The following is a 24,100-nucleotide window of genomic DNA, read 5'->3' as shown; positions in this document are numbered from 1 at the left end:
GCAGGAGTGGTGATCATTTGCGGGAAGAAGGCAAACCAGGCCTGGGGAAGTCTTTTGTGACAAGCTGCTCAGGGAAGGCAGGGTAGTGGAAAAACCTCCAGCACACACAGGAATGGAATCCCGAGTGAAAAGCCCGAGGCCAAGTCTGTGAGGATGCGCTGGATGGGTGCCTGGGCAGTTGGTGTGTCCCACCGCGCCTGCTGGGACCGCAAATGCAGGCGTCAGGGCCGACAGGTGCAGGTTTGACCAGTTCTACGCTATGCGCCCACTTGACAGGAGATTGCATGTAAGGGCAATCTCCTCACAGGAGATTCCTCTGCAAGGGTTACCAGAGAGAGAAACAAAAAGATGAGGAAAGAACTCACCCTCAGAGGAAATGCGCCCCGTGCCCTGGCCTCCGGCAGGGCTGACTCAAAGGGGTTAAAAATTGTTAAAAATTAAGTAGAAGCAAAGCTTGGAGAAGCACGATTTTGGCCTCGACGGCTACGGCAACCCCGGCCTCCCTCCCAACGTTCTCCGCCTTTGGGACTAACCAGGGAAGCTGAAGGAGAGGGGCCGGCCCTGCCAACACTACAGAGGGAGGAGGGGAGAAAGGCACGCATCCCCCACCCCCTCCCGGCCGAGGGGGCGGGAAGGAGAACGTCTGGGCCGCCGGCCGAGCCGCGTCTTCCACTCTGCACCTCCTGGCGAGCGGCGCGGGAAGGATGCTGGTCCGCAGGGGCGCGCGCGCGGGGACCGGGATGCCGCGGGGTTGGACCGCACTATGCCTGCTGAGTCTGTTAAGTGAGTAGCCGCGGTCTGCCCGGCTCCGCGGCGCCGAGCGAGGAGGGAGCTCGGTGCGGGGTCTAGGCTCCGGCGGAGGCAGGGAGGGGAGCCCGGGGCCGCCCACGAGGGTTCCCTGCTGGAGCAGAGCTCCACCTGGAAATCCGTAGGGGTAGGAGGGCCGGGCCGGCGCCGCGCCCAGAGCGCGAAGGTACCCAGGTGTGCGCCGGCCGCCGGCGCGGCTCTCTAGGAGTGACTGAAATAAAGTACTGCGAGGGGGTCGAGGGGAGGCGGGGGACGCCGGTGTCTTCGCGGTACAGAAGGTGCGGCACTCAGGGCTGGAGCCTAAGTCGGAGTACTGGGAGATAAGAGCGGGAAAGTTTGGGGGCTGGGCTTACTTTAGAAAACAGTGGCAGGAGCGAGGTGCGGGGAAGGGTCCGGGCGCCCAAGGTCCCGCAGCCACACGTGGGCGGTGAGGAAAACGAGACAAACCAGGCAGGGGCGGGCTAGGCGCTGGGTCCCACGCCCGGGAGGCAGGGGAGGAAGGCCGGGTGAGGTGAGCTGGGAGTTTGGAATGAGAACATGGAAACAAAATATCCTGAGGCCGCAGAGAATTCCCCCATCCAAACCGGGCCTGGGTCCCTCTAAGGAGGAGTTTAGTGAGGGGCATTCCGATGCTGGCCCCTGCCTGGCCTCGCTCTGCTCACTGCGAAAGTCCGCCCCTCCCCACCCGCCTTGCCCACTTGAAGCGCTCAAACTGATGGACAGGCCTGGGCAGTGCTCGCTCCATCGCAAACCTCCATACTTCTTAAGCTCTAGCTCACGTTCTGCAGACGGAGACGCAATCCCCAATCAGCGGGCTTTGCACTTCACTCCACATTTACACGTAACTGCTTTTCTTGGTGCTATTGGTGCCCCCCCACCCGCCTTGCACTCAGAAGGTTTCACTGTTGCTCAAGATTTTGCTTTCCACCCTCCAGTGCTCCCAATTCCCAGTGTAGAGTTGGCCACCCACCATGGCCTCGCAGGGTGACTGGGACCCGCCCAGAAGGCCTCTTGGTCTCCTCCCGCTGACCCCTCTTTGGGTCCACCCTGGTGGAGAGAGCTGGCTCCCGAGCAGGAGGAAGCACAGTGTTCAGTTCTTGGTTGACCTGTTCAACAGCTCTGGCTCTGCCTGCAGGGCAAGAGAACGCTGTTGTTGAGTTTTGGAAGCACAGAACTGGGGCTCCTATGGGGCAAGTTGGCCAGGGGCTTGTAGTTCGGATCTGGTGCTTGGCTATACCATCAATAATGACCCTGTGCTGGCCTGTAGCCGTACAGAGAGGGGACCAAGGCAACCGTAACAAAACCTGGTGCAGAAAAAGCCTCCAGTGTTTGGGCTCTAGGGGTGAAGGTGGAACATGAGTTCCCACTTCAGCCTTGTTGGACTCCACGGGCTCCTTATAGCTTCCTGCCTTCTACCATGGCATGCAGGGTGTCTAAGTTTTCTGTGTTTATGGCACCTCAGGAATCATTTTCTGTGCCAGGATATGTTGTGGGATTTAATGCAAGCATTCTCCCCTGAAATGCCATCAGTGGGGCCCTTGGTGAAATGCTGTGTGGTGATCACCAGGCAGTATAGGACGGCTAGGGGGTGAGGCCCCGTATTTGTCGTATTTCTTATTTTCACAGATGTGATTTGGGAAGGTGGCTTTTTTGTCCCTGTGAGATGCTGGGATGAACAGGAGCTCAGCCACCAGTTCTGAGCAGGTTGTTCTAGCTGGGCTTGGCAGAGACCATGGTTCAGAGGCTGGACACAGACCAGGGATGCCACCAGGCTGGCATACCACCATTTGGGATGGGCAACCTTTCAGGTCATTGGGGAACCCCTTTCCTGGTGTAGCTCAGGGTGTGTCTCCACAACAACTCCCTCCCTGGCCTATCCCTCCCCTTGCCTTAACAACAAGTCCCCCTCCTGCCCAGTCACATTCCTTCTCTTCCTTTGGGTCCTGCGAGCCTGCTGACCTCACACCCATATCCTGTCTGTGGCTACGCGTAAGAGGGGAAAAAGAAAAGGGGAAAGAATTTTATCAGATATTTTCCAGAGGGGAGAGGACTCCGCCCTTTGAGTCTCTGCCACATGGTGACCAAGGAGAAGCAGCCCTGGGGACCTCTGACTAAGTCAGTGGTCCCCACTGCTCCCTGCTAACCTTGGAGGGCCACCCCAGCTGGCTCCGTCCCTGCAACACACATTCCTGTTTGGACCTGGGCCTCTTCTAGCTGAGCCTTCTCAGAGCCTGTCCTCCCCTCCTTTTCTTTTCCTTCCCTGAGGCTTTGTCTCCAAAGTTGGGGGCCAACAGTGCCAGACTCCTGGAGATAAACCCAGGCACTGAGTCCTACAAACACAAAAGGAGAGATGGAGTTGTGCCTGTTGGGCTCTCCCTGCCTGATCTGGCCCCTGGCTAGAGGGTCTGGACTCCACCCCTCTGGACTCCTGCTCTGCCTGACTTGGGCGAATCTCACTAAAGGGTTTGCAGCCTTTGGAACCAGAGGCAGGAAGGTATGGACAAGGCAGCAACTCCACCCTCTGCAGGGGGAGTCTCACAGTTGCCAGGACCCAGTAATTCGTGCTTTGCTGGGCTTGGACTGATCCAGTGAGAACATTGTCTTCCCTCCTTGACTCAGAAATGAAAACACGTTATCTATAAGTCCTGGTCCTAAGGCCACTGGCTTTGTGCAAAGGAGAGAGGTGTGCCACTGGGGAGGGTGGAGATGCAAACAGGATGCCTGGTGCACTGCCCAGGACCTCCTCCTGGAGCCCACCAGACAGCAGTCCCCTCCCTGCCCTGGCCCAGGAAAGGCGTTTGGACTTTGGGAGTCTGTACCTTCCTGGTCCTGAAAAAGAAAGTACACTAATAGCCCACCCATGTTAGAGCAGAAGCACATCCTTGCCTAAGGAATCCCAAGAGATGTTTAAGGAAATGTCTTCATGGATCCTTGCAGGAGCGTCTTGAACCCTGGATAGACTGGGTGTGCAAGGTCTGATTGAGCCAGGTGACAATAGGCAGGATCTTGGGTGGGGTTGAAACAGGGTTAGGGGAGAGATGGAGAAAAGGGGAAGTCCCAGGCATAGCTGATTATTAGTTTGTATCTGCTGTTACACAGGCAATACCATTGCTTCTAGGCTGCCCCTAATCTTAGACCAGGCATTCATAGACTTGCAGTTTTTAAAGCAGCTGCTTTCTCTTTATATTGCAGAGAGATGGGCCTTCCTGCAAGTGCTAGTCCTGGGTTTTCTGTCCTGACCGTTGGATAGGCACAAGTTTAACTTATTTCTTCGCTGCAAACCCTAACCACCTTTCCAGCAATCCCACCACACGAACCAGTGTGGGATAATAATGCTTGATGCCAGTGAGCCATCGTGCCTGTCCCTCTCTTTTATATGAAGGACAAAAAGCAGAGAGAAAGCAAGAAACACATAGAGGCAGGGAAATCTGTCATCCTCTGGTTGATTCCCCACATACCTTGAAATAGTTGGGACTCAGCAAGGCTGAAGCCACAAGCCTGGAACTTGATCTAGGTCTTCAACATAGGTGTCAGGGACCCACCCACTTGAGCCGTCACCTGCTGGCTCCCCAGGAGCATATTAGCAGGAAGTTGGAATGAGAAGTGGAACCTGGACTGCATTCTGATAAAGGTAACAGGAGGCCCAGGTGATTTTTTTTTTAAGATTTATTCATTTTATTACAAAGTCAGATATACACAGAGGAGGAGAGACAGGAAGATCTTCCGTCCGATGATTCACTCCCCAAGTGAGCCACAATGGGCCGGTGCGCACCGATCCGAAGCCGGGAACCCGGAACCTCTTCCGGGTCTCCCATGCGGGTGCAGGGTCCCAATGCATTGGGCCGTCCTCAACTGCTTTCCCAGGCCACAAGCGGGGAGCTGGATGGGAAGTGGAGTTGCCGGAATTAGAACCGGCGCCCATATGGGATCCCGGGGCTTTCAAGGCGAGGACTTTAGCCGCTAGGCTACGCCGCCGGGCCCCCCAGGTGATGTTTTAAGCCTGTCTTTCTTATGATACTTTAAAAATGCAAACCCCATGGGGCTAGCACCATGACTTGGTAGGCTAAACCTCCGCCTGCAGCGCTGGCATCCCATACAGGTGCTGATTTGTGTCCTGGCTGCTCCATTTCCCATCCAGCTTCTTGCTTATGGCCTGGGAAAGCAGTAGAGGAGGCCTAAGTCCTTGGACCCTTGAACCCACATTGGAGCCAAGAAAAAGCTCCTGGCTTCACATAGGCTCAGCTCTGGCCATTGCAGCCCTTTATGGCGTGGAGAAGCAGATGGAGGTGCTCGCTCTCTCTCTCTCTCTCTCTCACTTCCTCTTTGTAACTCTGCTTTTCAAATGAAATAAATTTTACAAAATCAAACGTAACTCACTGGACTGTAAGTCAGACCTCTTAAGGCAGCTTGGGAAGCAACCTGCCGTCTAGAGGTGTGTGCGTGCCCGTGCCGGTCACCCTTCAGTGCCCCTGCGCCTCCTGAACTCCACACTCTGTGCTCTGTGAATAAAGCATGGGTGCAAGAATGGTCGCGGCACCGAGACTGCACTGCCTGCAGTGGCAGTTAGACCTGTCCCAGGGAAGCAGCCGGTGTGATTTTGTGCCAGATGGGGGACAGAGATAACTAGCTCTTAGAGAAGCTAGAGGAAGGGGCCCAGATAGCCACTGGATCTTGAGCTCGCACCAGACAGGCTAACTACTTCCCACTTCTTATCTCGTTTGTCCCTGGCCACAGCCTGGAGTAGGGTTGCTTTGATCCCCACTTAACAGGAAAGCTCAGTGCCCTGGAGTAACTTCCCCAGCTCTGGCAGCTGGCTCAGGGCGGAGCGCCATAGGGTTGTGGCCTCTCCGACTGTGGAGCTACCACAGACTCATCTCTGGACAGCACTGTCCTTATTCTGAGTAGACTGAGCACCACTCCCCCACTCCCCCGACTTCACTAGCTTCCTACCACTTCCAGTGCTATGCTTCTTTGGACTGAGACACCCAAGACCCTCCTCTTGTGGCTGCTGCTGGAATAGGAAAGGATGGGCCCTGTGGGACTGGCTGGCCAGAGGTGTCAGGAAACAACAACCCTAAAAAACCAACACTTTGGGGGGTCTGTGAGAAGCAAGACCAAGCAAAGGATCTCCATCTTTGAAAGTCGGGGAATTTAGTTATTTACAGAACAGAGTCTAGGACATTCCCCAGGAGGAGGAGGAGGATTCCAAAACCGCTTTAAAGACAGAAAGAGTCTGAATTTGCTAGTTGCAGGCAGAAATATTTTCAAAAGGTGAAAGACTTTAACCTTCACGTCTCAGATGCATTGTGAACCTCAGTGGTGCATTTATCTTTTTACTCCCCCCACACCAACAGCTGCAGACCGTGTGGGTTTAATGTCTGTTGTTCATTTTTAGGGGGCTGCTTCTCCTTGTTATTTGCTTCTGATAGTATCTTCTCAATGTTCAGCTTTGCTTGGCTAATCAGATCATTAGAATTATGTGTAACACGAGATTAATAGTCTCTGAGTGCCTGTGGGTTCAATGATGACTTTGATTACATGTATTTTGTGACACCTGCAGTTCGCCCTCGGCATCTTGGAAAATTGGTTCCAGGCCCCCCTGTGGATACCAAACTCCTTGGATGCTCAAGAATTTGCCTCATACCTGCACAGATTTCTGCCACTTGTGGATACTGTAAACTACCTCCAGGTTTCTTAGAGCACACAAGACAGTCTAAGTGGCTGTGCAAATAGTTCTTCTATGTAATAACTAAGTAATAATGACAAGAAACCAAGTTCATTATAGACGCAATTTACCCTCAAGTGTTTCCTTTCTTTTTTAAAGATTTGAAAGGCAGTTACAGGAGGTGAGAGGGAGAGTGAGAGGGAGAGACAGACAGAAAGAAAGATCTTTCATCCACTGGTTCATTCCCCAGATGGCTATAATAACTGGAACTGGACTGGTCTGAAGCCAGGAACCAGGAGCCAGGAGCTTCTAGGTCTCCTGTGTGAATGCAAGGTCTCAAGTATCTGAATCACATTTGCAGCTCTCCCAGCTTATTGGCAGGGAGCTGGTAGGAAGCAGAGCAGCCGGGACTTGGACTGGTGCCCATGATGGGATGCCAGCATCACAGGTGGTAGCTGTACCCGATATACCACACTGCCCTCCAACCACGTGTTTTTCTCTCTGGCTAGCTGAATCAGCAGGCACAGGACCTGCAGGTGTAGAGGGCTAACTCTGCTGGGCTTCTCAGCATCCTCTCCCTGCTTCACATTCATGGGTGGTTGGTCCAATAGGGTCCTTAAAGAGATGTGGGGAATGAGGATGGACTGAGAAGGAAATGATGTAAGACCGGCTTTCACTGGACTTCGCATTGTACAACAGTGCTCCAGCAGGTTCTGGGGGAGGCTGTGCTTCCTATCTAGAATGGAGCAGGATACAGGTGTCTTCACTGTCTCTTGGGATCTGAGGGCCTCCCTGGCTTCTGGGCTGATACTACTCCCCCATCATTAGGGCTTACAAACTCAGATAAAGCAGGCCATGAGTGTGCATGGGAAACAACTAAAAAGAGACCCTGGATCCAGCTCAACTACTGTGATGTCTTTCTAACAAGGCCCAGTCTCTTCTTGTGAGTTCTAGACAGTGGAGCCCAAGAAGCATAGAGCCAAGTGACTCCCTTGCTGGTAGCCCCCGTGCTATCTCAGGGGTGCCTGGCCTGGGCATCTGCTGGCTCTCCTCCAGCTGATGCATACCCCAGCCTTGCCCTTCAGCCCTCCCTCTCTATCCTGTTCCTCTGGTGTCTCACGGGCATCTCTGTCCATCCTACACTCACAGTTATCTGGGGTTGGAGTCCTGTTTCCATGTGCAGACAGATCCCATTGCCTCCTCCTCGGGCCTTGGCTCTGGAGTGGGTGGGAGGAGGCCACTGCAGCTGGGAGCCAGTCCCAGGGGATCAGCCGCTGGCCTGTGCTTGGAGTTGCTTCACTCTGCTGGAACAGGCACCTCGTCCTCAGAACTAGCAGGTCGCTCCTCCCATCTGGAAGAGTTCAAGAGTGTTTGTCTGGGTGAAGGAGGCCCCTTGAGGGAGGGGGTTCAGAAGGATGACATCACCTTGGCCAGGCCTGGCTTCATTTGGAGAGGGGAAAAGGGCTGGGCCAGACTGGACCAGATGGGATTCCCGGGAACCGATGGGGGCGGGGGTGGGGAAGAGAAGGGAGGAGGTGCTCAGGAAAATGGGCATCCAAAGGGATGTTCCAGGCGTGTCTGGAGTAGTGCCTTTTAGGGGATGACACTGACGCTTTAGATCAGTGTCTGAATCTTGCTGGCACTTATTCCCTGCAGGACTTCACACTTTAGTATGAGGCTGGTGAAGGGGTCTTAGGTGGAGAAGGAAGAAGCCACATTGGCTTCCACAGCTATTATAGTGTGATCAGCTCACTCCCTTCTGGGCCAGACAGGAGCTCCCGTCTTTTCTTTCCAGATACACATCCAGATTCTGGGCAGTTTAGACCCATCGAATCACATCTGCCCAGCATCTCAATGGTCCTTGCCCATGTGTACCTGCACTTGCTGTGGCCACCACGTGGGTAGTTCTACTTCTTCAGCTCATTCAGATACAGATCATATTAGCACTTCTCCCTCTGGTTTGTGACTGTTGCAGTCACTAGTGATATCATGAAATTGGCCCAGACTGGGGAGGGAGGCAGAAGTGGGAGACCATCATCACCGTCTTCAGGGAAAGCCCTCGGCTTCAGGTTAATTACCTTTGAGGGTAAGAGTCTAACTTCCCTTTGGATGCTGAGGGAGACAGTAGGTGTCACTCAACCTTGCTGGTGACCTAGAAGCCCCTGAAAGACAGACAGACAGACAGACACACATGTCATTCAGGAAGAGAAGGAAGAGAGAAGTTTTAGGTGACCAGGGACCTTTCGGGGCCTTTCCCTGTAGGTGGGAACTCAGGTGCCAAGTCCATCCCTACCATTTACAGGGCCCCAAGGCCAGAATGTAACAGAATATAAGCTCACAGTCTGCATCTCTGTTCTTGAAAGTTGCAAACGAGGCCAGCTAACTTAAAAATAATGTCCTATGTCTTTTCACTTTGACAAATGCACCTTCATAGTCACCTGGAAGGCAAGGTTTGAATCCTGGAATTCAGTGGGCTGAGCAGGAAGGGATGGTTCCTGGTCCCAGTTCACAGCCTTTCTCTGGTGGGATCTTTAATGCGTGCTTGGGGCTTCCCACTCACAGATGTAAGCTCCCATTCTTCCCCTGTGGGGTAGCCCCTTGGCCACTACCAGGCTTTGGTGGTTCACACCTGTGAGGATGGACTGGGACACAAGGCCCGCACAGATCCTGGGTGTCAACAAGGAGCGATTTGGGCAGGAGTTTCTAGAACTCTCAGTCCCCCAATGTATGACCTGGAAGAGGACACATTCTGGGTTGTCTTCCTAGAAGTAGGACAGGGTGTGGGTCCTCTGGGGCTCAGATTACAGCCACCAACTTCTCTCTGCTGGCTGAATCTAAGGATGGTTCCACTGGGTATCCCAGAATGTGGAAAAAACAGGGAGCATTATACCATAACAACTTGCAAGGTATTTGCTATCTCACTGATTGTCCCAATAATCCATGTAAGGTAGAAAGAAAAGTTCTGGGGGGGAGAGAGAGAGAGAGAGGTCTAACACACACACACACACACACACACACACACACACACACACACACACCCTAGGCAGTGGTAGATAGAGCTGGCCTGAAACTCTCCATATTCTTTCTATACCTGATGAGCAGCCAGATCTTATATTCTGTGGTCCATCTGCTGGATTCCCAGATCAGGGCTTCTGAAGAGCAATTTAGAGGATACTCACTGCAGCCAAATTCTTCAACAAAAGGAAAGGAGAATGGTTGGAAAATCCTGAGGGGAAGGAGGAGAGGACCTGGGAATGAACGTTGGAGGAGGAAAGAAGAATTTTAGAGGGATTGCATAGACATGATGGGAGCCTTGTTATTGTTCCCAGAGTTTGTATATTGCATAGAGAGTGACCAAAAAGGGAAGAATGCCTTGGTAGGAGTGGAGACATCTTTCCTCACACTTTAGATCACTGGCATATTTAAACAGATACAATTGTATGTTTGAATATTTTACTAAAGTCTCATATTTCCCTGTTGCTATAGTTTTCATACCTTTTTATTTGTTATGACCATGTTTGTGATTTATATATGATTGTGTTGTAGTAAGTGCATACACCATGTATCCTACTGTCATTCATTTGATTGGTTTCAACTTTTCCCTCCTGTGATTGATGCTGTTGTGGGCAACTGGTTGTATGCACATTTCTCCTACCCTCGTTTTCTTAAGGACACACCTAATATGTGGGAATTCGTCCACTATCCCGATGGCTCTTCCTGTTGCTGCTGCATTGCCAAGGCAGCAGGGGTGTTCCTGATGGGGCCTGCCTAAGTCAAGAAGTTGAGCCAGGACATGCCACGAGGCTCCATCCAGGGAGGTTCAGGATCTGCATTTTCTTCCTTATTTTCCCTTAGCCTCTGTGGTCACGAGTGAAGACAACTTTACTAGAACTACCCTGGAGTCATCTGCCCTGGGAACATTTTCAGCGGTTACTTCGAGTGTATCCTTCCAGGAAATCAGCGGGCCAAGTACCCCTGGAAGTGCCAGCCCCAGCCCTGTCTCTCAGGATGTCAGTGAGACCACAGCAATCATCTCAGGTAAAGAGGGTGATTATTGAGGACCCAGGGAGGTGCTGCATCTCGGATGCTTGCAGACTATTCCTGCTGTTTCAATGGTTTGAGCATGATGCTTAGGGCAACTTGAAGTAGGTTCTGGACGATTTTTCCTGCAGTGCTTTCTCAGGCTGATGTCTTAGCAGTTGGTGTTCCTAGTGCCCCTTCTTTTCTCTGAAATCAGCTTGATGGCTATGTGAAGATCAGATGAGGGCTCTGGAGAGATCTCTGATCTCTCTGAAAGATGCTGGATACAGGTTCTTATTAGGAGTCTTTGGTTGCTATTTAGGGTAGACCAGCATCTGGTTCAGTTTCAGAATCCAGGGAGCACTTCTAATACATTCTAGATTGTTCTATGGTTTATAGTTGACTTGAAATAAGTTTGGTCATGGCTTGGACATGATGCCATAGTTACCTCCCCAAACTCACTGTTCGGTGTCAAAATCCAAGCTTATGTCATGAGCTGAGATAGAAGATAGATATTTGATAGATTGATAGATAGATAGATAGAGTGGGTATTATGCACTTGCATACATGCACATCTGTTATTTCGATCTGTTCCAGAAACTACAGTCAACTTGACATCTACCTCTGGGGTCCCCCCAAGCCCTGGAACCACAAACACATCTACGCTGTCACAGACCTCTCTAGGCATCACAGTGCCCACCTCTTCAGTCATCTTTTCCACTTCAGAGCCAACCGTGGTGCCCAACACATCACCTGGAAATATTTCAGATCTCTCACTCAATAGCACCAGCTATGTGACATATACTGCTATGCCCTATGTGTCATCTGCTGCTACCCCAAGTACTATCAAGGTGAGTTGGGCTGCAAAGCACTGACCGTCCCCCTCACTTCATTTATTTGCACATAAGTTCTCCCTTCTCCCTATGTCTCTCATTGCAGCCAATGGGATTTGGCTCTTGTGGCCATTTGCATGGAAATAGGCAGGGTCACTGGGACTGAGAGTGACAGAGGGGAAGAAAGGGATGCTCGCTCTGTGCTTTGACCATAATATTTTCAGGGAGTGGGTAGTAAAGCAAATTCTCAGAGGTCCAGCCTTCTGTGAGTCATTCAAGTACCTGTTGACATGACTTTACCAGGGTACTCTTCTCCACTGGGAATATTTAGAAATCATCTCCCGTTGAATGGTATCGCTTCACCCCAAGGCTTAGGACACATAATATGTCCGTTGTGTGATAGTTCAGTGGTTGTACACGGCCAGAGAGGCAGCGAGGAGGTCACTGGTGCTGGGAGGAACTGTGTAGATCAGGGATGGTGAGCTTAGCCTGCCCTTCTTGGCTTTGGGGCCTCTGGCTGTCAACAGCTTTCAACACGAAGGGCAGAGAATAGGGCGTGGAGACAGGAAAGGCTCGAGGTGCGTGCTTAGTTTCAGTTTTCACAGCAGCCAGATAAAGGGGTCTGGAGCATCCTAGGGGCCAAGAGGAAAACGGGAGTCATACGGATCTGTCTGACCACCCCTTCGTCTATCTGCCCTATGACCTTCCAACAAAGCAAGTGTGTACTTGACTGGGGGAGAACAGCCCATGAGAAAAAAGTCTGCCCTCTCTTTTCTGCACATTCCAAGCCAGTGTTTACCAAGGTTGCAAGTAGCTATTTGCTGCAAGTCCTGGCTAGTAAGTAAGGAAGGAAGGCCTGATGGCCTAGTGGGGACAAGAGATGGAAGAGCAGGGACAGAATAGTCACAGGAGGGGGCGCCCCCTCATCCATCTAAAATGCATTTGGTGTTCAGAGTTTGGATTTTTAGGGCAGGGGACTTTGAAATATTTTCATATACATAATGAGTTATCTTGGGAATGGGACCCAAATCTTAACAGGAAATGCATTTATGCTGAATAATATACCTTATACACCTAGCCTGAAGGTAATTTTGTACAATGTTCTTAAAAATCTTCTGTATAAAACAAAACTTCAGGGTGTCTCCATTTGTGGTGTTAGGTAGGGATTCAGAGATTGTTTTTGGTGGCAATTTAGATTTCAGAGTTTTCAGATTGGGAACATTTAGGCTGTGTGACAAATTGCTAGTCCTCACCACCCCTCAACACACACATTTTAAATTTCCTTTTTCTTGAAACTCCTAGAGAGTCCCTCATGAAAATCAAACCGGAAAGGAATGAGGGGAAAATGAAGGGCACAGATTTTGGCTGATTTAGTTTGTTTTGTTTTTGTTTTTGTTGTTACACAGGGAGAAATCAGGTGTTCTGGAATCAGAGAAGTGAGACTGACTCAAGCCATCTGCCTGGAGCTCAACGAGACCTCCAGCTGTGTAAGTTGACCCCCTCTCCCACAACCCCTTCGGAACAGCCTGGCAAGATGGCTTTGGCTGGGGGGTTCAGGCTGCTGCTCCTTGCTGAGCTTGGAGTTTAGGGAGTGAGAAGCCCCATCTGGTGGGCAAAAGAGGCAAAAGCAATCTGGCTTAAGTTTTGTTACTTGACGTGGTCGTCAGTTTGGGTTTGTGTTTTACAACAACCCTTCTCGTTGCACATTATCTGCAGGTAATGCTTAATCCATATGAAATGTATTTTTTTTTGCCAAATGCTATAATTTCCATGTACCTATTTTGCTTAACATTGATTGAATGCTTCCTTCCTTTGATGATTTGAATATTTGTTACTTTATATTAAGTTTTTACATATCCTGAGGCTTATTCTTCAGATATACTGAATTTGTTTGTTTCTTTCACGCTTTCAACTGTTTTAACATTTTAATGTACTTTTACAGTATTGTGTTTTTAATATCTAGCCAGGCATATCTTTGCTCATTACTGTATAGTTTTCTTCATCTCTTCTTTCAGAAAATCTTGAGAGATGACTGTCAGGATTCAAAACAAATACTATTGACATTTTAATTGGAAGCACCCTAAAATTGCTCAATATTTACTCATCTTCTTTTGTACCTCTCATCATCCTTTATTTTAAAAAGGGTTTTTTTTTGTTCCATAGCTTTACTGATTTGTAAGATTATCTGTAACAAATTTTCATTATATAGTTGATTGTTGCCAATATATCAGGAAGTTAAGGCAGTCTGAAACAACTGCCTTGGGTTGGGCCACATTCTTGAGCCTGCTGATTTATTCCAGAAACTTACTAGTTCTCTCTCTCTTTTTTTCCCCCTTTTTTAAGGTAAGCTTCCATGAGATGTCCCCCTTACCTCTGCTTTTGGTTCCTTTGTAGCAGCCATGCCCATTGTCTTTCACCCCCATGGATAAGAATGTTTATAGCAAGTTGTTAAATTGTAATGATGAGAGCAGACCTCCTTGGTTCATTTCAGGAAATCCAGGGGGCCATCTTCCCCCTCCCCTCCCTTTTATTATCTTGGTCAAGCATTTATTGTGTATCACACAGGTCTGTGCCAAAATGCTAATTCTTTCTGGAACTCAGTGCTAGCTGTAGAGCATTATTTGGAGTGTGTGTTGCTCTTCTGGGTTCCCTATTATCAGGGGTCCACGTCCAGGACCAGTGCCAGGATCCCAGGGCTGCTGCGGGACTGGGCGGTCCTGCTCTGTGTGGCCTCATCCCCGCAAGAGCTGCCTAGCTTGCTTTGTGCTGCAGCTCAGGTCTCCGTTCTTGCTCTGGGACTGGGGTGAATCAGTGCACAGACTTGGGGAAGAATGCAGTGCCCCTGGGTTGCTTGTACTACCCCCTTGTTTTCTTCTCTTCCCCTGGTCTTTTCACCAGTCATGCTTTCTTCCCCAGAGCTTCTCTTTTCCAGACCCCAAGCAGCAGTGTCTCCTGCTGTTCTGCAAGATAGTCTTCCTGCAGCCAGAAATCCCTGTTCCATAATTTGTACTCAGTTCCATAATTTGTACTTCCCTTGAGTTCTACTCTGCAGTTGATCTCCAATGGCTATAAGGGCTGCAGACCCTACGTCTTCCTTTCTTTTTCCTTTCAACTTACTTTCATTGGAAAGAAAGAGTTAGAGAGGAGGATCGACAGAGAGAGATCCTCCATCTGCTGGTTCACTCCCCACATGGCTGCAATAGCTGGTCCAAAGGTGGGAACAAGGAGCTTCTTCCCAGGTCTGCCCCATGGGTGGATACTCCTAAGCAGTACTCTCCTGGGGCATAAGTAGGGAGCTGGATGGGAAGTGGAGCAGCTTGGAACTGTGTAGAATGTCAGCTTTGCATATGGAGGATTGGTTTGCTGCATCCCTGCCCTCACCCCTGCTTTTTCTTAGATTGTTTTTTTGCTATTGGTGTCAGAGGGCCTTACGGTATTGGTTCTGATGCAGAGAAACTCGGGTCCTTCTCACAGCCTGCTCGGTGATCTGGTGATCATAGCATGGTGGATCTGGCTGCTCCTCCTGTCCCATCCTTGATTCTTACATATTGTCAGGGCACCCTGACATCTAGTGTATGCCCCTCACAGGAATATATATTCATCTAGACAGCCATGTGAGTACCGACATGCTGGCTTTCCCTGTGGGATTATTCAATTCTGACTCCTCTATGTTCATCCAGCAAACATTTCCATCCCAGTCACTGCTTCTGTTCCCCAGCACTCAGAAGCCAGGGCATGGAAGGCACCATCAGGAGCTTCTTAGGCACCTGCAGTCGCATCTCTGCACTCATTCACATAGTGTGTTTCCCTGCTTCTACTTTTGCTCTCTCTACTGCTGATTTAGTTTTTAGTTTCCCCAGATACTTCCAAACACATGAGATTATTTTCTTGTGCTACACTCATCAGCCCAGGAAAATCCACACAAATATTGTTCAGTTGTGGTAAAATACACAACAACATAAAACTGACCACCTCAACTGAGTGTAACTAGGTATACAGTTAGTAAAGCTGCACACATTCACATTGTTGGGTGACTAATCTGAACTCTGTGTCTTCCAAAACTGGAAGTCTGCAGCTGTTAAATAAATCCTAGTTCCCCACCTCCTCGCACCCTAACAATCAGGATTGTGCTTTTGGTCTCTATGAAGTTGGATACTCCAACCACTTCCTGTGAGTAGAATCACTTCACCTAGTGCAGTATCTTCAAGGATCATCTATGTTGTAGCATGTGCCCAAATCTCCTTGCTTACAGGCCTGAGTAATATTCTGTTATAGATCCATTCATATGCATCGTTCTGTTTCTCCATGGTAGACTGTTATGGACACTGCTGCTCCGAATGCTAAGTGTACAACTGTCTCTCAGATACCCCAACTTGGATTCTTTTGAATACATCCAGATGTGAAAATCCAGGGTCATATATGGCGATTCTGTTTTAGAATCTGGGGGAAACCATGGTCCTGCTTTGCATAGTGACTGTGCTATTTTACATTCCCACAGTGCACAGGGATTCCAATTTATCAACATCCTTGTCCATTTGTTTCCTGGTTTTTCAATGGAATCTCATCTCATGGGTGTGAGGTCGTATCTCTGCAGTTTCTGTCTACATTTCCCTAATGAGTCATCTGAGAGTACTTTTCTCTGCTTATAGGCCATTTGTGTGTGTATAGACATATATATATACACACATATATATTAGTTACTGATTGAAAGGCAGGGTTATAGCAAGAGGGAGAAAGATCTTCCATCTGCTAATTCACTACCCAAACGGGCACATTGGCAGAGGCTGGGCCAGGTCCAAGCCAGGAGGGCTCTCCTGCGGGTGCAAGGACTCAAGTTCTTAGGCCACCTTCTGCTGTCTTCCCAGTAGTATTACCAGGGAGCGGGATCGATGTGCTGTGTGTCACCTTCAGTCTCTTGGAGAAACAAGGGTTTTCACATGCACAACAAGCAAGATATATGATTCTTTTAAAAGGATTGGGGTGGGGTGGAGCCTGGATTCAGCTTGAAAATCATTTGGAAAAATGCCCCCTTCCTTCCCCAGCCCAGGTCTCCTTGTGCTTCTTTGACATGTTAAGAATTGGGGGAAGCTTGAGGATATCATGCTAGAAAGGTCAGATGGTTTTATTATTTTTGCATAGTAACACGTGTGAGCAGTTGCAGTTAGGGACTGGTGCATTGGGCTCTCTGGAGCGGCGTGGAGAGGCTGTGGCTTCCTCCTGCCCACTCTCCCAGGGTACTTGCCCACAGCCTCTCTTGGGGGAGGATGTTTATTCCCAGCATCCGGAGAAGCATTGTGCTTTGTTCAGGATCCACCTGCTCTTCTCTGGGCCCAAACACAATTCACTGGGGCTCTTGGGCTGCAGAGTGGGAGGCTGGCCGCCACTGTTGCCTTGAATTTTGTCCAAGAAACAAAGCAAGGGCTGAAGGAGCCCTATGTGAAGGCCAGTCCTTGGGGAGACTAAGTTGAACAACAGTCCCTTGAGTCCTTTTGTTTGTTTGGTGCTATGATTAGCACAGTCTGAGTTTGAAATTATATAATGTCCGCCTCCATCTGCCTCCATACCCTACACACTTGAAAATATTCCAGTCTAACAAGAGAGAAATGACAATAACAGTTAAGACTGAATAGGATCAAAACTTAGATTCCAGATGACACAGCATATTAGACATTGCTATTGCTATCAATAATAGTAATGGCTGTCATTTATCTAGTGCCCAGTAGGTTCCTAATACCATATTGGACATGTTTTGTAGCATTTGCCTTTATCACTGAGTGAGACTCAGTGTGGCTGAAAACAGGCGAACCAGTGTGACCCAGGCAGTGGCATCCCCATCTCCTTGGAACAGGTAGCCAGGCGGTCCATGTTGTCATGTACTGGATGCCCCACCTCCCGCACATATGCCATGTCCTTCAAGGCCAAATTTCAGGTGTTTATGTTAATCCCAGGTGGCTTTGGCTTTGTTCTCCTGTGTGTGGCTGTGGCACTTTTGCAGTGCATTTTGTATTGTGTTTACCAAATAGCTCAGTGACCACTTCCATTTTTTTTGTTTGTTTGTTTTTTTTTTTTTTTTGGTTTGTTTGTTTTGTTTTTGCTGCTGTTGTTGTTGGTTGTTCCTCAACTGCCTTGTCTACAAAATGAGGAAAGTATAGTGGCACCTGTTTCAGAGGCCAATGTGTGCAACTCACGTAGAAAAGCACCCAAGTCATGGTCAACACTGTTTTCATTGTTATCCATGCAGGTAGAGAGTGTTGGCACTCAGTGTTGCCTTCCTAACGGCCATCATACACACACCCAACCCGGGCATAGAGGTTCTCACATGGTGTCTCATGGGCAGGACCTCTTCAATGCCCAGACAACTGAATGTGGTCAAGGTGTGGCCTCTTGACACTGAGCAGGTGCAGGAAGGTGCCATTTGGCTCAGCTGGGTTAGGTCCTGCAGGAGCTGTGTCCCTCTGCCTCTGTCAGGGAGCAGGTGTGTTTCAGCTAGGGAAACCTCTGAAAACAAGAGTCATCCCTTCCCTTTCTTCAGGCCAGGGAGAGCATGGCGCTCTGAGGCAAGCAGTGGGAGGCTCTCCGAGGAATTCCTACAACACCTGCAGAAGCAGGCCTTGTGCCTTGACCGAGCACAGGGGAGGCCCGAGGCTATCGTGGGTCCTCGTGGCTCGGTGACCTGCTGCTTGGCTGCTCATGCTGCTCTGGCCTTGGCCAAACCCAGTTATTTTCCCTCCAATTCCACTGGGGCCTGAGGCCAGTGTTGACCTCGCCCTGTGCAGGAGCCAAGGAGCCTGCATTTTCCTGCCTTGGGTCCCAGCAGTAGGAAAATACCCAGGCTCCAATCCAGCTGGGAGGACCCTCTGGCCTTGCCACAGGCCTGCCCGCAAACAGGAAGCTTTCTCCTGCTCTGAGGCTCAGGTCTGATGCCTGTCACACAACCCAGCAGTTTTCCCTCAACAGGAAAGCTGTTGGAGCTGTTCAGGCATTTCCTCCTCTGCCTTCTGCCCTCCGAACAAGGGAGAAAGTCTTGGTTTCAGTTCTTTTCCTGTGCAGGGGAGGTCGCTCTGATTGGAAGCTGGTGGAATAAACATGGGGAAGTGAGGCAAGCGTTTGGAAGGGCACAGCATGTGCACCCGAGGCATGCCTTTTCTGGGATCTCCAGCAAAGACCCATCAGTGTTTGTCTTTTGAGTCTGTGTCGTGGAGTCCTGAGGATTCTTCAGCAGCTGGAGACACACCTGTGGACCTCTCTGCTCTCAGTGGCCAAGAGTGATGGGAGACTAGCAGTTGGAGCAATGCTCTTTGTGACACCTCATGAAATATGAGAAGGGGGATGTCCCTGAGGGTCCCCTGGATATACAGTCACAGAGGTGCCTCCATACTTCTCACCTTCCTTAGCTTTTCTTCCATTATTGGGGACTGTTGTAACCTTGACATAAATGCTGTTCTTTTTTTTTTTTTCCCAGTATTGCAGTATTTATGTCTTCTGTGGTTGGCAATTTCCTTGAATTAAATTTGAATAACATCTGCGTAGCTGGGCAACTCTTCAGTATGATGATGTTACCTGAGTTGTTCTTAGATACTTACAGATGGTCTATTTTGCTGCTGGGACCTATTTGGGATTTTTGCTTATTGTGTTATTGTACACAGACAATTTTTTTTTTCCAATTTGAATTCTAGGAAGGAGAGACCTTCTGGAGGAAGAGGTAATAGGCTTAGTATTGCCTGACACTTATGGTATGCTCATAATTTCATCGCCTGCTCTCTGTTTTCTCAGGAGGAATTTAAGAAGGACAAAGGAGAGGAACTGACCCAAGTACTGTGTGAGAAGGAACAGGCTGACCTTGAGGCTGGGGCCAGGGTGTGTTCCCTGCTCCTCGCCCAGTCTGAGATTAGGTCACAGTGCCTGCTGCTGGTTTTGGCCAATAGCACAGGTAAGGGGCACGTCTGGGGGTCAGGGAGGGTAGAACAAAGATTAGAAGATGGGGAATGTGGAAGTTTGAGTGTGGTAGCCTAGTAGTTAAAGTCCTTGCCTTGCATATGCTGGGATCCCATGTTGGTGCCAGTTCATGTTCCAGCTACTTCACTTCCCATTCAGCTCCCTGCTTGTGGCCTGGGAAAACAGTAGAGGATGGCCCAAAACCTTGGGACCCTGCACCTGCATTGGGAGATGCGTAAGAAGCTTTGGCTCCTGGCTTGGACTGGCGCTGTTCTGGCCATAGTGACCACTTGGGGAGTGAACCAGCAGACAGAAGATCTTTCTGTCTCTCTTCTCTCTGTAAATCTAACTTTCCAATAATAAGAAATAAATCTGTTTTGTTTTTAAATAAGATGGGAAGGTAGAATTCAGACATGATCATTCCAGAGATGCAGGTGCTAGGGACAAAGGAGTGGTCCTCCCTGAGCTATAATGCTATGGCTATAATACTATGGCTAAAATACTATGGCTATAATACTATGGCTATAATACTATAATACTATAGCCATTCCAGCATCTTCTAGAACAGTGTGGGAAGGTGCATCAGGATGTCTGGCTTTAAGATTTAGCAGTCTCTTTTTTTTCTAGAACTTTCCAGTATGCTCCAGTTTATGAAAACGCACCAGTCTGACCTGAAAAAGGTAAGTTCCCTGAGATGATGTGTTTCAGCAAGTACCAGTGGTGTAGGGGAGGAACTAATTGCCTTTCTCAGCCCTACTCTCCTTACTTCTGCGCTTTTTTTCTCGGAAAGTTTCCACCTTTCTATGCATGAACCAAAGAGTTACAGCATTTTCAAGAGTTGCCAGTCCTAAATCTTGTCTCAAAAGTCCCTCAGGACAGGTCCTACTTGGGAGTCACACACCAGGGGTCTAGGGTGGCTTCACTTTCCACACATGACTGTGGCCTTTTATGTGTCTTCTCTGCAAGCTGGGGATCCAGAATTTCACTGAACAAGACGTGGCGAGTCACCAGAGCTACTCCCGAAAGACCCTGATTGCCCTGGTCACCTCGGGGGTCCTCCTGGCTGTTCTGGGCACTACTGGATATTTCCTGATGAACCGTCGCAGCTGGAGCCCCACAGGAGAAAGGCTGGTCAGTTCTAGGGTTGGGGCCCAGGAAATGGGGAAGGTGATGGGTTTCTGGGCTAGTCTGGGGACATCAGGAAACAGTAGAAGAAACAGAAGAAAAGGCCCTTCTGTACCTGTTATACCGGGGTAGGCTCACGTGCCCACATGGTACTTGGGGCCATCATCACTTGAAGAAACAGCAGATAATGCATGCCATCTCTTCATTGTTTCCTGGGATAGTTGGGCTAGGTACAATCAGCACAGGCTGCTCAGTCAGCCACATCTATTTGCAAGCATATTCAGTGCCCAGTGAGTGTTGCTTAGCTCCCAAGAAGGGGACAGATGCAAGGGAGGTCTACCCTAGTTGTGTCTGGGCAAGGGCAGACAAGGGTGAAGTTTGACTCTTGGCTCTCAGGTGGTTCTTCCTCCCTTGGGACTGCCCATTCTCTTGTGGGAGCTGGCCACTGACCTGTGGTGGCACGTAGTGCCTGTCCTCTGTCCTTTCTCCCCTAGGAGCTGGAACCCTGACCGTTCTTCAGGAAGAAAGGAGCCTGCACATGGCAGCTGCATCCCTTCCCCTGCCCTTCCCCAATGCTCCCCCTCACGGTGCCTTACACCCCTGCTTACCAGATAATGCTCCTTTATTTATACACCGTCTAGGGCGAAGACCCTTATTACACGGAGAACGGTGGAGGCCAGGGCTATAGCTCAGGACCTGGGGCTGCCCCTGAGTCTCAGGGAAAGGCCAGTGTGAACCAAGGGGCCCAGGAGAACGGCACCGGCCAGGCCACCTCCAGAAACGGCCATTCAACAAGACAACACGTGGTGGCTGACACCGAATTGTGATGCGTCTGGGTGGGGCCAGGCTGGGCAGGGTCTGCCTCTGTGCAGGAGGTGACCTCCCCCCAACCCAGCCCCGACCTTACATCCTTCCCCTTCCCTCCACACACATCCCACAGACCATCCTGGATCCCCTACCTGGGGAAAGGCAGGTCAACCCCTTCCCCTGCCCTCTGCATGGTGGCCTTGGCCTTCTGTTGGTCAGAGTGTGATGGGAAGAGCCACAGTCCACAGGAGCTGCAGGGGAGGCTCATTGGCTTTGGGGTGTTCCACCTGGACCCTCCCCCCCCCCATGCCTCTTCTGCCTCTTTACAGGAATGCCCAGGGCAGAAGGCAGGCTTTCCTAGGTTTATTAACTGCCTCCCAGGAGGCCTAGGTTTTTACTGTTTCTTTCTCCTAGTTTCTCTTCTCCAAGGAAACCATGGTTAACCCTTTGTACCTGCTCTCTTGTCATGGGATAACCAGAGAAACATGTGGTCTTAAACCACTTCCCTTAGCTTTCTCCCAAGGCACTGTGGGTCAGCCACCTCCTCCAGGTCCCTCCATGGAAGCCCTGTGTGTGCCCTTGTCTGTGTTCTGAGGCCTGTGTTGTCTCTTGGCTACAGGCAGGAAGGGGCTCCCAGTTCTCGAATAAGCAGCTCAGCCCTGGTCTCTCTGGGGACTCCACTCTCCTTGGTTCCTTTGGCTCTTAGGTCCACATGGGCGAGGCTGTAGAACCCAACTTCCTTACCTAGCTTTTCCAGGGAATCCCTACCCTCTCATCTCCAGGGCCTCCCTGCTCGCCCTGACTCCTGGGTTGGGCTGTGGCTTCAGTCCCCCAGCAGATTCCTCGGTGTCTGCCCCCCTCCCGCTGCAGACTCCTGTGTGGTCAAGAGCCCCAGGACACCCCCTTGGGCCCTTCCCACACCCGGGTGGCCCAGTTCCCTGTGATGTTGTCCTTGTTCTCTTCCCAGAGGGGTGAATAGGGATCCTCATCTCATTGACGGCTGGAAATAGAGCTTTCCAGAAATGAGAGGATTGGGTGGATTTTTCTTTTTCTGAATAAAAACCAGTGTGTGTAAATACTGTAATTAAAGTGATACTGGAACATGTGTTGTGCAGCTCTGTCCCAGGGGCCTCCCTGGGAGACCCAGCTGCAATGACAGGGTGGTGAGAGGCTGTGCTGGGGGGAGGTTGACCTGTATTAGTGGGCACAGGCACCAAGCAGGATGCTAAGGGCCTGTGGCCAAGGTGCCATGCGAGGATGCACCCAGGGTGGTAGAAAGGAGAGCTGGGTTGGGCACAGCAGGGCTCTTCAGACCAGAAGGTGATATGCTACACACCTGTCAACCACACTGTTCATGCACACCATTAGAGAAGGTGGACAGGCTGCTCTCTCACTGCCAAGAAGCACACCAAAGGGCACAAGGCAGTGTTGTAGATACCTGCTGACATCAAACCCACCTAAACAGCCACGGGACACGTGGTTGCCAACCCCTGGCGAAGGGCTGGTTTGTACCCTCCAAATTAGGATAGCAGCCTTCTGCCAGAGGAAATCTGCAAACACTCCACAGCCCCCAGAGGCTCCCCCACCCCCATCCCAGGCCCTGGGAAACACTCCCAAGTGTGTCAACAAGGGCATGGCCACCAAACGAAGGTTGGCTTTTCCATTCTCCAAAGCCAGGCCTTTCCCATCGGCAATCCCAACCCCCTTCTCTCCTGCTCTCCTCCAACTTCTGTGACCAGAGGTTCCTCCCCAGTGACTCAGGAGGCCCAGAATGGTTTAGGGTTGGAGAAAGGATGGGTGGTAATCAGAAAAGTGCTTGGCTTTCACCAAGAGTTATACATGAGGGTCCGGCCCAGTTAGGGAAGTCAGAAGGATCAGGTACACAGTACAGACCTGGGAGACACAACTGTGGGATCTTCACCCACCAGCAACCTCAAACCTGGTGACCTGGTTAACTCCTGTTAGAGTGTTGGAGCACAGAGCTTTGGAAGGGAGAAGTGTGTATGTGGTGGGGGTAGGGGTGAGGTGACTGCAAGGTCTCCATGGTGGCCAACAGCATACCCCAGAAGACTCGCCTTCCTTACGTAAAATCCCCTAGGCATCCTGGTGCAGCAATGGCTCCACCTGCTGGCCTTGCTGAGCTCCTGCAACGCGAACTGCCTCCACCTTGACTTTTCTACCCTGCTACCCTCACCCACACGGCACACACCCACTCTCCTTGAACCTGATCCACACACAAATCTCATCTAACTGTTCAAAGTTGCAGCTAGAAGACAGCATAACGGAGCACTTCAAAGACTTAATGGGAAATGGAAATAAAAAGTATATTCAGCTTGTTGCCTGTCTCCCCAAACTGAAATCCATGCGTCTGCAAGATCTTCAAGCAGTTCATGGAGGATATGTATTCTACATTGTAAGGGAGTTGAACTTGAGGTATGAAGGTCCTTTAGAAAGTTCATGAAACAACAAAATCAGGTCATAGGTATATTTTCACACCCAAAAGGTTTTTAATCTGCATATTCTACATACACATACCCAGGTTTAAGTGGAAGATCTCTAACGCTCTTCTGCCAGGCTTCTGCGCAAGCAGGAGTTTCCTCCCAAGTCCGCTCCAATCCCAACCCCTCCAGGTATGACAAGCCATGTTGTCCCTTCACACAAACCCAGAAGAAATGAGCAATTTTGTGCACTAGGATGCTACTGTTGCTCCAGTTCCCATCCACAGTCCCCAGACACCATCTTTCATCAGGTTGGGATGAGCACTTGCTGTCTGCCAGTGGGGCTGGGGATTCCACAAGTACTCCTGGAGTTGACAATTCTAGCAGAGAATGCTGATAATCCCATCAGTAGACAAGTCATTGAGTATAAAATGCACTACCCCACTTCTATCCACACTGTGTACATTCCA

At 50.2% G+C, this 24,100-nt stretch overlaps 1 protein-coding gene across 2 annotated transcripts; it reads left to right on the top strand.

The window, feature by feature from the left end:
* Positions 1-484: 484 nt before the first annotated feature.
* CD34 (CD34 molecule) lies at positions 485-22,293 on the top strand. 2 transcript variants are annotated; one of them, XM_058669129.1, is made up of 8 exons: positions 485-783; positions 10,328-10,510; positions 11,090-11,343; positions 12,732-12,812; positions 19,099-19,255; positions 19,888-19,940; positions 20,227-20,391; positions 20,880-21,201. In XM_058669129.1, exons 1-8 carry the CDS (start codon positions 705-707, stop codon positions 20,892-20,894), a joined length of 987 nt encoding a protein of 328 aa, XP_058525112.1. In that variant the 5' UTR covers positions 485-704; the 3' UTR covers positions 20,895-21,201. The 2 variants fall into 2 exon arrangements, with proteins under 2 accessions (XP_058525112.1, XP_058525111.1); XM_058669128.1 differs by having other exon boundaries at positions 489-783; positions 21,027-22,293.
* Positions 22,294-24,100: the final 1,807 nt, after the last annotated feature.

Source organism: Ochotona princeps, chromosome 10 (genome assembly GCF_030435755.1).
Source record: "Ochotona princeps isolate mOchPri1 chromosome 10, mOchPri1.hap1, whole genome shotgun sequence".
In the NCBI taxonomy this organism is placed as follows: Eukaryota; Metazoa; Chordata; class Mammalia; order Lagomorpha; family Ochotonidae; genus Ochotona; species Ochotona princeps.
The sequence above is the reverse complement of the archived record's forward strand: the minus strand, read 5'-3'. Positions and strand labels throughout refer to the sequence as shown.

What these genes read in the sequence shown, in the direction of transcription:
- CD34 (XM_058669128.1), top strand. Translation starts at nt 705, where the DNA reads ATGCTGGTCCGCAGGGGCGCGCGCGCGGGGACCGGGATGCCGCGGGGT. An exon ending in ATGCCTGCTGAGTCTGTTAA is followed by an intron (nt 784 to 10,327) that starts GTGAGTAGCCGC and finishes ATTTTCCCTTAG; the next exon opens with CCTCTGTGGTCACGAGTGAA. An exon ending in CTACCCCAAGTACTATCAAG is followed by an intron (nt 11,344 to 12,731) that starts GTGAGTTGGGCT and finishes GTTGTTACACAG; the next exon opens with GGAGAAATCAGGTGTTCTGG.